The following is a 14,434-nucleotide window of genomic DNA, read 5'->3' as shown; positions in this document are numbered from 1 at the left end:
GATGTGATATGTGACACCTGTATACTGCGTGTGACTGAGGCTGTATACGGAGCAGACTGCGCTGAGTGATGTGATATGTGACACCTGTATACGGCGTGTGACTGAGGCTGTATACGGAGCAGACTGCGCTGAGTGATGTGATATGTGACACCTGTATACTGCGTGTGACTGAGGCTGTATACGGAGCAGACTGCGCTGAGTGATGTGATATGTGACACCTGTATACTGCGTGTGACTTAGGCTGTATACGAAGCAGACTGTGCTGAGTGATGTGATATGTGACACCTGTATACCGCGTGTGACTGAGGCTGTATACGGAGCAGACTGCGCTATGTGATGTGATATGTGACACCTGTATACTGTGTGTGACTGAGGCTGTATACGGAGCAGACTGCGCTGAGTGATGTGATACCTGTATACTGTGTGTGACCGAGGCTGTATACGGAGCAGACTGCGCTGAGTGATGTGATATGTGACACCTGTATACTGTGTGTGACTGAGGCTGTATACGGAGCAGACTGTGCTGAGTGATGGGATATGTGACACCTGTATACTGCGTGTGACTTAGGCTGTATACGGAGCAGACTGCGCTGAGTGATGTGATATGTGACACCTGTATACTGTGTGTGACTGAGGCTGTATACGGAGCAGACTGTGCTGAGTGATGTGATATGTGACACCTGTATACTGCGTGTGACTGAGGCTGTATACGGAGCAGACTGCTGAGTGATGTGATATGTGACACCTGTATACTGCTGGTGACTGAGGCTGTATACGGAGCAGACTGCGCTGAGTGATGTGGTATGTGACACCTGTATACCGTGTGTGACTGAGGCTGTATACGGAGCAGACTGCGCTGAGTGATGTGATATGTGACACCTGTATACCGCGTGTGACTGAGGCTGTATACGGAGCAGACTGCGCTGAGTGATGTGATATGTGACACCTGTATACGGCGTGTGACTGAGGCTGTATACGGAGCAGACTGCGCTGAGTGATGTGATGTGACACCTGTATACTGTGTGTGACTGAGGCTGTATACGGAGCAGACTGCGCTGAGTGATGTGATATGTGACACCTGTATACTGCGTGTGACTGAGGCTGTATACGGAGCAGACTGCGCTGAGTGATGGGATATGTGACACGTGTATACCGCGTGTGACTGAGGCTGTATACGGAGCAGACTGCGCTGAGTGATGTGATATGTGACACCTGTATACTGTGTGTGACTGAGGCTGTATACGGAGCAGACTGCGCTGAGTGATGTGATATGTGACACCTGTATACCGCGTGTGACTGAGGCTGTATACGGAGCAGACTGCGCTGAGTGATGTGATATGTGACACCTGTATACTGCGTGTGACTGAGGCTGTATACGGAGCAGACTGTGCTGAGTGATGGGATATGTGACACCTGTATACCGTGTGTGACAGGCTGTATACGGAGCAGACTGCGCTGAGTGATGGGATATGTGACACCTGTATATCGCGTGTGACTGAGGCTGTATACGGAGCAGACTGCGCTGAGTGATGTGATATGTGACACCTGTATACCGCATGTGACTGAGGCTGTATACGGAGCAGACTGCGCTGAGTGATGTGATATGTGACACCTGTATACTGCGTGTGACTGAGGCTGTATACGGAGCAGACTGTGCTGAGTGATGTGATATGTGACACCTGTATACCTCGTGTGACTGAGGCTGTATACGGAGCAGACTGCGCTGAGTGATGTGATATATGACACCTGTATACCGCGTGTGACTGAGGCTGTATACGAAGCAGACTGCGCTGAGTGATGGGATATGTGACACCTGTATACCGCGTGTGACTGAGGCTGTATACGGAGCAGACTGTGCTGAGTGATATGATATGTGACATCTGTATACTGCGTGTGACTGAGGCTGTATACGGAGCAGACTGTGCTGAGTGATGTGATATGTGACACCTGTATACCGTGTGTGACTGAGGCTGTATACGGAGCAGACTGTGCTGAGTGATGTGATGTATGACACCTGTATACTGCGTGTGACTGAGGCTGTATACGGAGCAGACTGTGCTGAGTGATGTGATGTGTGACACCTGTATACTGTGTGTGACTGAGGCTGTATACGGAGCAGACTGCGCTGAGTGATGGGATATGTGACACCTGTATACCGTGTGTGACTGAGGCTGTATACGGAGCAGACTGCGCTGAGTGATGTGATATGTGACACCTGTATACCGCGTGTGACTGAGGCTGTATACGGAGCAGACTGTGCTGAGTGATATGATAAGTGACATCTGTATACTGCGTGTGACTGAGGCTGTATACGGAGCAGACTGCGCTGAGTGATGTGATATGTGACATCTGTATACCGCGTGTGACTGAGGCTGTATACGGAGCAGACTGTGCTGAGTGATGTGATATGTGACACCTGTATACTGTGTGTGACTGAGGCTGTATACGGAGCAGACTGCGCTGAGTGATGTGATATGTGACACCTGTATACTGCGTGTGACTGAGGCTGTATACGGAGCAGACTGTGCTGAGTGATGTGATATGTGACACCTGTATACTGCGTGTGACAGAGGCTGTATACGGAGCAGACTGCGCTGAGTGATGTGATATGTGACACCTGTATACTGCGTGTGACTGAGGCTGTATACGGAGCAGACTGCGCTAAGAGATGTGATGTGTGACACCTGTATACTGCGTGTGACTGAGGCTGTATACGGAGCAGACTGCGCTGAGTGATGTGATATGTGACACCTGTATACTGCGTGTGACTGAGGCTGTATACGGAGCAGACTGCGCTGAGTGATGTGATATGTGACACCTGTATACTGCGTGTGACTGAGGCTGTATACGGAGCAGACTGTGCTGAGTGATGTGATATGTGACACCTGTATACTGCGTGTGACTGAGGCTGTATACGGAGCAGACTGTGCTGAGTGATGTGATATGTGACACCTGTATACCTCGTGTGACTGAGGCTGTATACGGAGCAGACTGCGCTGAGTGATGTGATATATGACACCTGTATACCGCGTGTGACTGAGGCTGTATACGAAGCAGACTGCGCTGAGTGATGGGATATGTGACACCTGTATACCGCGTGTGACTGAGGCTGTATACGGAGCAGACTGTGCTGAGTGATATGATATGTGACATCTGTATACTGCGTGTGACTAAGGCTGTATACGGAGCAGACTGTGCTGAGTGATGTGATATGTGACACCTGTATACCGCGTGTGACTGAGGCTGTATACGGAGCAGACTGTGCTGAGTGATGTGATGTATGACACCTGTATACTGCGTGTGACTGAGGCTGTATACGGAGCAGACTGTGCTGAGTGATGTGATGTGTGACACCTGTATACAGTGTGTGACTGAGGCTGTATACGGAGCAGACTGCGCTGAGTGATGGGATATGTGACACCTGTATACCGTGTGTGACTGAGGCTGTATACGGAGCAGACTGCGCTGAGTGATGTGATATGTGACACCTGTATACCGCGTGTGACTGAGGCTGTATACGGAGCAGACTGTGCTGAGTGATATGATAAGTGACATCTGTATACTGCGTGTGACTGAGGCTGTATACGGAGCAGACTGCGCTGAGTGATGTGATATGTGACATCTGTATACCGCGTGTGACTGAGGCTGTATACGGAGCAGACTGTGCTGAGTGATGTGATATGTGACACCTGTATACTGTGTGTGACTGAGGCTGTATACGGAGCAGACTGCGCTGAGTGATGTGATATGTGACACCTGAATACTGTGTGTGACTGAGGCTGTATACGGAGCAGACTGCGCTGAGTGATGTGATATGTGACACCTGTATACTGCGTGTGACTGAGGCTGTATACGGAGCAGACTGTGCTGAGTGATGTGATATGTGACACCTGTATACTGCGTGTGACAGAGGCTGTATACGGAGCAGACTGCGCTGAGTGATGTGATATGTGACACCTGTATACTGTGTGTGACTGAGGCTGTATACGGAGCAGACTGTGCTGAGTGATGTGATATGTGACACCTGTATACTGTGTGTGACTGAGGCTGTATACGGAGCAGACTGTGCTGAGTGATGTGATATGTGACACCTGTATACTGTGTGTGACTGAGGCTGTATACGGAGCAGACTGCGCTGAGTGATGTGATATGTGACACCTGTATACTGCGTGTGACTGAGGCTGTATACGGAGCAGACTGCGCTGAGTGATGTGATATGTGACACCTGTATACTGCGTGTGACTGAGGCTGTATACGGAGCAGACTGCGCTGAGTGATGTGATATGTGACACCTGTATACTGCGTGTGACTGAGGCTGTATACGGAGCAGACTGTGCTGAGTGATGTGATATGTGACCCCTGTATACGGAGCAGACTGCGCTGAGTGATGGGATATGTGACACCTATATACTGTGTGTGACTGAGGCTGTATACGGAGCAGACTGCGCTGAGTGATGGGATATGTGACACCTGTATACTGCGTGTGACTGAGGCTGTATACGGAGCAGACTGCGCTGAGTGATGTGATATGTGACACCTGTATACTGCGTGTGTGACTGAGGCTGTATATGGAGCAGACTGTGCTGAGTGATGTGATATGTGACACCTGTATACCGCGTGTGACTGAGGCTGGGTACGACGCTGACTTGGGTGGGGTTTGTACTTCAAAGTGAGATCTATATTGCAGTGTAAAAGTAAAGCAGCCAATATATACCCTGCACAGAAACAAAAGAACTCACCCAAATGTAACTCTCTGCACATGTTACATCTGCCCACCTGCAGTGCAGCATGGTTTTGTCCATTAGCAAATCAAATTTTTTTTGCGAGTGAACCAGAATTGGGCCCTTCGTTTCTTGGCTTTCCATCTTACTACTAGGGTAGCTGGTACTACAGCACTGTATATATAATGGGTAGGTGGGCTATAGATAAGTAACGTGAGTAGATGGCCTGCAGCCTCTGGGGAAGTATGACAGGTACTCTCTCTGTACAGCACTGCATATATAATGGGTAGGTTGGCTATAGATAAGTAACGTGAGTAGATGGTCTGCAGCCTCTGGGGACGTATTACAGGTACTCTCTCTGTACAGCACTGTATATATGATGGGTAGGTAGGCTATAGATAAGTAATGTGAGTAGATGGCCTGCAGCGGCAGCCTCTGGGGAAGTGATACAGGTACTCTCTCTGTACAGCACTGTATATATGATGGGTAGGTTGGCTATAGATAAGTAATGTGAGTAGATGGCCTGCAGCCTCTGGGGAAGTGATACAGGTACTCTCTCTGTACAGCACTGTATATATGATGGGTAGGTAGGCTATAGATAAGTAATGTGAGTAGATGGCCTGCAGCGCAGCCTCTGGGGAAGTATGACAGGTACTCTCTCTGTACAGCACTGTATATATGATGGGTAGGTAGGCTATAGATAAGTAACGTGAGTAGATGGCCTGCAGCCTCTGGGGAAGTATTACAGGTACTCTGTCTGTACAGCACTGTATATATAATGGGTAGGTTGGCTATAGATATGTAACGTGAATAGATGGCCTGCAGCCTCTGGGGAAGTATTACAGGTACTCTCTCTGTACAGCACTGTATATATGATGGGTAGGTAGGCTATAGATAAGTAATGTGAGTAGATGGCCTGCAGTGGCAGCCTCTGGGGAAGTATTACACCCGTGACCAACCCCTGTCTGCGGATTAGTTTCTTCTCAGCCAGCGGGACTGGGTTCGAGGCTTTCTTCACCATGGACGGGATGCTGGTGGTGGCTGTCTGCACGAAGAAGGATTACATGACCGTGGCACTGCCCGAACTGCACTTCAATGACTCCATGTGGGTGAGTGTCTGCTGTGCCAGGATGCCCAGTGCTTATTGCCATGTCTGGTTATATTCTCCTGACACTGGCACCACTGCTTCTGATCCACGGACAGTCTGTGTGTATTCCGAGGGTATTACAGGTTTCTCTCCCGTAAATGAATTGCATGGAAAGAAGAGAGAATAAAAAATGCAAATAGTGAAGCAAGTTTTAACACTCTTCCTCCCCCTTTAATGATTAAAATGTGATACAATAATAAAAACTATTTCATAAAATTCTTAGACCAAGCATAAAGTGCTGTGTGCAGTCATGGACGTTTATCCAGGCAGGACATGAGCTGATAATTACCGAATCCGTTGGGAACTGGTGATCAATCAGTTCCAATAAGAGCATACAACACACTTCACCAGCGGTGTTGACACTGAGCCCTCTCCGGCATAAACCGCTCGCAGGGTCCTCCGTCCTCCGTCTGTCACCAGCACAAATACCACAAGTCTGCCAAAACTTCACCAACGTGTTTCGTCCTGTATATAGGCCTATTCCTCCACGTGTGTTACAGACCACTGTGTCCAGCGTATCCCTACCTGCGTATTCTCTTGTGTCCAGTGTATCACTACCTCAGTATACTCCTGTGTCCAGCGTATCACTACCTCTGTATACTCCTGTGTCCAGCGTATCACTACCTCTGTATACTCCTGTGTCCAGCGTATCACTACCTCTATACTCCTGTGTCCAGCGTATCACTACCTCTATTCACCTATGTCCAGCGTATCACTACCTCTATTCACCTATGTCCAGCGTATCACTACCTCTGTATACTCCTGTGTCCAGCATATCACTACCTCTGTATTCACCTATGTCCAGCGTATCACTACCTCTATTCATCTATGTCCAGTGTATCACTACCTCTGTATTCACCTATGTCCAGCGAATCACTACCTCTGTATACTCCTGTGTCCAGCATATCACTACCTCTGTATTCCCCTGTGTCCAGCGTATCACTACCTCTGTATTCACCTATGTCCAGCGTATCACTACCTCTGTATTCACCTATGTCCGGCGAGCCGCTGCCTCTGTTTGTGCAAGTCAGTAGGTTGTTGTGTCTTTGTTGGTACATAATATATTATTGTGTAACGGACATATGTCACCCAGCAGTCCGCAGCAGGTGTCATTACCGGATAACTGTATGACGAGGTGGAACATAGCGCTGGCATAGTAATATCCTCGCTTCTATGTGCTACTACTATACAGTTACTAGTATTGGATGTCACTCAGCTCTAATAGTCAGTTAATATATTGTTTATGTTACATTTGGTGATTTGAATCTGTTATTGTGAATATTTATGCTTTATTAAACAGTATACCACTAAGTGCCCTCTCTTGGCCTGGACAGTTATGTATATTTGTGTGTAGAGTGCTCATTGGGATTATTTGGGTCGTGCCTGTATCATTGGTTGTTATCTTTGATTTGACAGCATTGCGTAGACATCGTGCACATGGCTGGGCGTCGGCCTTTTGGGCAGAACATGGTTCATATTTATGCTGACGGGCTGCTGAGGAAGGTGGCGCAGCTTCGCTTTCCATCACTCAATGAGGTGAGTCCAGCCCGTTATTCCCAGCTTCCAGCTTTTGGCGGGAGAATGGGCCACACGGCTGATTCCGCAGAAAGATGGCTGTCACCGAGTACAGGGCACTTCAGACAATTGGCAGAGTGAGGACATGTAATGGTCCTTAATGTTCACGGGGTGTAAGACGTATAATGTATGCTGGTGTATCCTGCAGCAGTAGCGCTGTATGTGACTGACTGGTGACTGTATGGGGGACATGTAACAGTGCTCATGTTAATGGGGTGTAAGACGTATAATGTATGCTGGTGTAGCCTGTGGCAGTAGCGCTGTATGTGACTGACGGGTGACTGTATGGAGGGACATGTAACGGTGCTCATGTACATGGGGTGTAAGACGTATAATGTATGCTGGTGTAGCCTGCGGCAGTAGCGCTGTATGTGACTGACGGGTGACTGTATGGAGGGATACAGAAGTTTTTTTAGGAAAGAAAAAGAATGCATCTGCGTGATGCACCGAGAAGAATCAAATACTAAAATGTAACTTTTATTAGTTTAATGATAAAATATAGCGAAATAAAGACATATTACATGTAATTAAAAGGATATCTCTATCCTTACAACATGGGACCCCCACACTCCCTATATATAGTTATGTTCACTTTAATAGTGATTGCAAAGATGCTGATGACCTGTCATATGCGGAATATCGTAATCATCAAACTGCTATCTAGTACATAGTTGCGAGGTGATCCTGGTGCCTCAAATTTAACAATCACACATTCTAACTAGAGATGTGTTTGACAGGCAACCGTAATTGTATGTGAATACTGACTTGATGGCCCCTCAGTGGATGTATTACTCACTAAAATACGTTATGTGTCTCTGGTTTCAACACCAGATGACACAGTACACAATGGTAAATAAAGCGTCTACGGCTCCTGAGTTACGTCTGGTCAGTACCAGCGTGTAGTAAGGAGCAGGGCGTGCAGCCAGGTAAGTATTAGCTGCCGGGTCTGTAGGGGAGCGCGGTGCGTAGTTCGGAGCCACCGTGCAGTCAGCCTGTGATTCGGAGTCCTGGAGGTCGCAGTGTTACGCGTCACACACTGCGCCTCACAGCCGACGGACTCTGCGCTCAGAGATCACTCGCACTAATCACTAAGTATTAAGCTAGACAGATCAAAATGTACATTTCAATGGGGAAAGGGAGCAGGGGGTAGCCACGAAGTATACGGTCAGCATACGCTTCGCTATTAAGCTTCGTCAGGACCAACCTGGGTGGTACCTGGAAACCCATTAAATACCTGCCGGGTCATGAATATGCTAATTGTGTGGGCGTAGTGTTAAGTGTTCATTGGCTATTGGCGGAGAGCGCAGATGGGCTGTCATTCTACTTCGGTAGACATCAGGGGCCACAGCTTTACATTGGGTAGAAGGAGATGGGATGAGCACCAGCACCCTAGAGGTTAAACTTGAACTGCCTCCCAGGCAGTCGGGCTCCTCCCCTCCTCTACCCCGCCTCCAGGCCAGGAAGCTCAGTTTTTTCGGGTGCTGGCAGGAGCCAGATGCACCTAATAGAGGGGCTGCTATTTTAGCAGCCTAACTTGATTTTTATATTTTATTTTTATTTTTATTTTACACTGACTCTGTCAGTGACAGAGCAGCAGCACTGGGGGTCTGCACAGACACCTGTGCTGCTGGCTCCATCACCCGGGTCCGGAGCTGCATCGCCACTCGAGGGTGGGGACCTGCAGCGGCCCCCGGGCACTGGGGAGCCACAGCCGCCACCGGACGCCGGGGACCTGACAAAAGGTAACGCGCTCCCCGCTGGGAGCGCGCGCGATTGCGCTTGCAGGGCATTGCGGCTGCAGCAGTTCGGCGGGGGGGACCGCCGACTGCGCTGACAAGCGGACGGCTGGTCCGCCACCCGCTCCCGCTGGACCACCAGGGAAACGGTTTGTGGGCAGCGGCGGCAGGTATGCGGGGCCTCCCGGTAGCACCGGATCCCCGCCATTTTTACCTGCGCCGCATGTGGACACCTCCCTGGGGGCCATTTGTCAGCAGGGGGAGAAGGCTCCCCCCACATCAGCCTCTCCACCCGGGGACAGTAGGCAGGGAACTGTGTTTAGCACACAGAGAGTTCCCGCCACTGAGATCCCTTCCTGCCTGCCTGCGACATGTGAGGAGGGACACGGAGGAGCTCACAGCCACCCGGAGTTCCACTCCTTCACTGCCAGGTCACTTGGGCAAGTCCCCCCTGTACCCCTCCTTCGGGACACCGTACAGTACTGTGCTCTGAGAGGAGCTTTGTGCCATTAATTGTATTGCCCTTGTATGCTGCATTGTTTGTTAACACTTTAGCTGCATTGTCAGTTTAATTTGTGTTACACTGTACTATATGGCCATGTATTGCTGGTTATGTCATGCTGACTTAACATGTGTGGAGGGACACAGAGAGCTTATCAAGCCAGTCTGGGGTTCCACTCCTTCACTGCCTGGGCTCCCCTGTAATAATCTCCTCCAGGAGTCAGGTTACAGAGCAGACAGAGGTCAACCTCCGGGCACAGCAGAGCCAAGTGAAACATTGTATCCTGTGAATTAACACCATCACTGCCTGTCAGAAGCATAAGGGACAGGGCGGATGGTGTAATGGTTAGCATTGCTGCATCACAGTGCGGAGGTCATGGGTTCCATTCCCAACATGACTCAAACTGTGCAGAGTTATCTGCCTGTCAGATACAAGCTTGTCAGATGCAGACTGCATACAAGCTGGCTCAGATGCATACGGCATTGTCTGTACCGTATAGACTTGCCGGTCTATATCACTGCAGCTGTCTATTGTATGTATATCACTGCACCGTCTATATCACTGCATTGTATGTATATCACAGGCTGACTATGCACTGTGTAACACTATCACTGCCTGTCAGAAAGGCTGCCTGCCCTATGGCATTGCTATATGTGCCTAGTACTAGCTTACTTTGCATTGCTGCTTCACAGCGCTAAGGTCATTTCCCACTATGACCCTAGCTGTGCGGAGTTTTGGTGTTCTCCCCGTGTTGGTGTGGGTTTACTCCGGGTGCTCCGGTTTCCCCCCACGATCCAAAATATGAAACAGAAGTATGAAACTGTGGCAGCCGTACATATGGGCTAAATGTCTACGCCACCGCCTGGTGTACATAGTACCAGCTTACTGAGTGTAGCTTGAACACTATCTCTGTTGGTCAGAGAATACTGTGTTAGCGGTACCATATAGGCTACCCGCCTATTCTATGGCATTGTATGCCTTCTATTCTTGTAGTACATGGTCTTACCTGTGAGCTGCCGGTTCACAGTGCTATAATACTGCAACGACTTCCCAGGGGTACCAGTCCCTGTGACTCTGGGGCTCTGGCACTGATGTCTCGTACATCCTGTAAGGCTGGCCTATGCCCGCATTAGTCTAGTACAGGACGGCTTATGCACAGGCTGCTACAATGCGTGGGCAATGCCCACAGGTACAGCCTCCTCTCAGGAGACTGCTTGGGGTTGCCATTGCAGCTAGTAGATAAGTGCTTATCTGCTCCGCCCCTGCAGCCTTGGATTGACATCATCCCTTGGCTGAGTGCTTATCTGCCTCCGGACAAGGTCCCCAGAAAAGCCGTCCCCATCCTTGGCGGGTGTAGCTCTCCGCACAGTGGAAGTACTCCATACCCGTAGCTAGATGCGGATACCCCCGTCATCCAGACTCCTCCGTCAGGAACAGAGGAGGACACCTAGGATTAGCATTCTCTAGAGGGGACCGCCGACGACGGTATGAAAGATGGGGGTCCTGTGATAAGGTGAATCCCCCACTTCGTCTTGAGGTGCCGACCTTGGTCTCAGCTTTTAACCCTAAATAACCCCGCTGAGCCGCCTACACCTTTGGGAGTCTCCCTACGTGTATTCTGGGTTTATTCTGTAAATCACTGAACTTGAGATTAGTTTGGAGATTGCTAACTGGAAGTTTAGCTTGCCATCGGCGGTTTCCCTTCCTTTTACCCCTTTCCACAGGAGGACATAGTCCCCTGGGAGACTGTCCCTAAAGTGGACACACTCCTGCCCCAGACATCTGGTTGGGTGGCTAAGGCCTTAGTTGCGTGAGCAACTTCTCTCACAGCGGACGCTGCATAAGGGGTGTCAGAGGAAACCCTGCTGCCTTCTATTGGGCATCACGTGACACTTTACCTGGGGGTGGCGGCTCTGGAAATCACACCACTCACCTCCAGAGGGTCACTTTCAGCCGAAGCTGCGACAAATACCGGTGTCTGCGCTCTTGGAAGGCCCAAACTCAGGGTCCCGTTAAGGGTTCCTTCTGATTTGGGCCCGAGCCAGATATGCGGGCCGGTTTAGATACTATTCGGCAGAAGATATACCTTCTGGGGGATTGCCATCTGGCTTTACAGTCCAGGATCAGACAACTCTTCTCCCCCCCGGTGGGGGTCTGTGCATGGCTGCAGGGGGGCCCTGGGGCTGGTGGTATCGGCCTTTGCATTGACCAAATAGGCTCAGTTCCATTCCCGCCCTGTACAGGGGAAGATACTCTCCAGGGGGTTGGGACCCTATCACAATATCTGGGCCCAGAAGTTCACCTGGTCCCCAGCGGGGGCCTCCCCTTATCCCCCTTTTCCTGGTGGCGTCGGCACGGAACCTCACTACTGGATCCAGTAGTAGACACTCCTAGCCACACATGCTAGCCCTCTGTGTTTGGAGGGTGGTCACTTCCCAGAGGTCGTTCTATGGTATCTGGACCACTCTGGTGGCCCAGCTCTTCATCATCGTCCTCAAACTGAAGACAATCTTCCGGCCAGTCTACCTGGCAGAACCCTGACTTAGGGGTTGCCCGGTGCAGGTCCAGTCGGACATTGCTACAAGGGTGGCTTATGTTAACCACCAGGGTGGCACTCGTTGTCAGCCCACTAGGGCGGAAGCATCCTGCATCTTTCAGAGATGATCCCTGCTCTTTCAGAAATCCTTATCCCGGTAGTCCTGAATTGGGGGGCGGTCTTCCTTGGCCGTCAGACCCTGGATGCCGACGACTTGACCCTCCATCGGGAGGTGTCTCAGATGATGGAACAATGGTGGGGCCCAACTGAGGTGGCCTTGATGGCCTCTTGCCATACCCTCAAACCACCACTGTTCGGGTTTAGAGGGGAGGCTTGCCGGATAGAGGCCCCGGCGCTCCGTGGCCGTCCACACTGATGGCGCTTTTCCGCCGCTTTTCCTCCCTTTGCGAATGCCTCGCAAGCTGAAGCCAGAGGGGGGCACGATGAGTCTGGTTGCTCTACCTTGGCCCAGACGAATCGGGTGTTCGGATCTGCAGTCCCTGTCAGTAGCCCCTCCTATTCGCTTACCCCCGGACACAGGCCTGCTCTCTCAGGGTCCGCCTCTTTCTCTCGACTTTGAGGCACCTGGCTGTGACGGGATGGCTGTTGAGACCTCCCGGGTAAAAGGCCCAGTGGGTTTCACTCAAGAGTGACCTCCACCATACACAGGGCGAGGAAACCTTTCTAGATGGGGGTGTACCATCGCATATGGCGGGCTTACTTTTCCTGGTGCGAATTCTATGCTTCAGATTCCGGGACTTACTGCCTGACCTAGGGTTCTGCCCTTCTTGCAGAAGGGTCTGGAGGCTGGGTTGCATTTCTCATCTTTAAAGGTTCAGATTTCGGCCTTGTACATCTTGTTCCGTCGATGAGTGGCCCTGTCGACGGATGTCTGCACATTCCTGCAGGGTGTCTTCCATATCCAGCCTCCCTATGTTACCCCGGTTGCCCCAGGAGATCTCTCTAATCCTGCTGGCTTCAGGGCCCACCTTTTCTGCCCTTGCGGTCGGTGGACCTGTGTTGACTCGCCTGGAAGATCATTTTCTTGTGGCGATAGCTTTGGCCAGGGGAGTCTCTGACACGTCAGCTCTGTCCCGTAAGTCCTTTATTCTTGGTCTTTCGTTCTAACCTGGCGGTTCTTCCTACCGTTACTTCTCACCTACATTAGGTGGTGTCCAGCTTTCAGGTCAACCAGGACATTATTGTTCTGGCATTTGGACAGTTTGTTGTTACTACGGCCTGGTCCTCCTTGGACATTGTCTGGACGGGGTACATCTATGTCCGCCATTCTAGGCTGTTGCACTAGTCGGACTCTCTCCCTCTCTCTTTGTACTATAGGGGTCGGATGAGAGGGTGGCCTGCCTCTATGCAAACTACTGCCCGCTGGATTCACTCTGGCAGGCATATTTGGACACCTCCCTCCCGGTTCCGGCGGGGTTTCAGGCACATTCCGTTAGGTCTGTGGGGTTGTCCTGGGCTTTTAGAGGCAGTGCTAAAGTTGAGCAGATTTGCAGGGCGGCGACTTAGTCGTCCGCCATTACTGTATTGCGTTTTTTGCGCGTTTGACACGTTTGCCTCCCAGGACTCGGCCTTCGGCCAGAGTGTGTTGGCTGCGGCACAGGCGCGTCCCCACCCATAAGGGGGCTGCTTTAGGACGTCCCAATGTAAAGCTGTGGCCCCTGATGTCTACCGAAGTAGAAAATGAGATTTATGTCTTACCAGGTAAATCTCTTTCTTCGAGGACATCAGGGGCCACAGGGATCCCTCCCTGCCGCGCCTGCTTTACTTCCGTTATGGTTAAGTTATGATTATGTTATGTTGTTCCTCGGTTGAGGGTAATAACATGTTCAGAATATGTTTCTGTGCGGTGCTTCTCTTCCTTCTATCTTGTCTCCTGCCTTGGCTTGTTAAAAAAAACTGAGCTTCCTGGCCTGGAGGCGGGGTAGAGGAGGGGAGGAGCCCGACTGCCTGGGAGGCAGTTCAAGTTTAACCTCTAGGGTGCTGGTGCTCATCCCATCTCCTTCTACCCAATGTAAAGCTGTGGCCCCTGATGTCCTCGAAGAAAGAGATTTACCTGGTAAGACATAAATCTCATTGTCATCCTTAATGGGACACGTATTGACAATACAGAAAGAGGAAAAGGAGTATAATAGGACAGGTCACATACAATGCTTGGTATTAAAATATTGCCTGTCTGCGCAAGTCACACATAAATCC

The 14,434-nt window shown here is 50.5% G+C and overlaps 1 protein-coding gene across 1 annotated transcript in view; it reads left to right on the top strand.

Moving 5' to 3' along the window:
- Window positions 1-14,434, top strand: part of NBEAL2 (neurobeachin like 2) — a 176,051-nt gene that overhangs the window by 80,561 nt on the left and 81,056 nt on the right. The window contains 2 exon segments of the mRNA XM_083186544.1: window positions 5,698-5,830; window positions 7,285-7,404. Coding sequence (XP_083042670.1) covers window positions 5,698-5,830; window positions 7,285-7,404 — 253 coding nt within the window.

This window comes from Crinia signifera, chromosome 5 (genome assembly GCF_055691185.1).
Source record: "Crinia signifera chromosome 5, ASM5569118v1, whole genome shotgun sequence".
Lineage (NCBI taxonomy): Eukaryota > Metazoa > Chordata > Amphibia > Anura > Myobatrachidae > Crinia > Crinia signifera.
The sequence above is the reverse complement of the archived record's forward strand: the minus strand, read 5'-3'. Positions and strand labels throughout refer to the sequence as shown.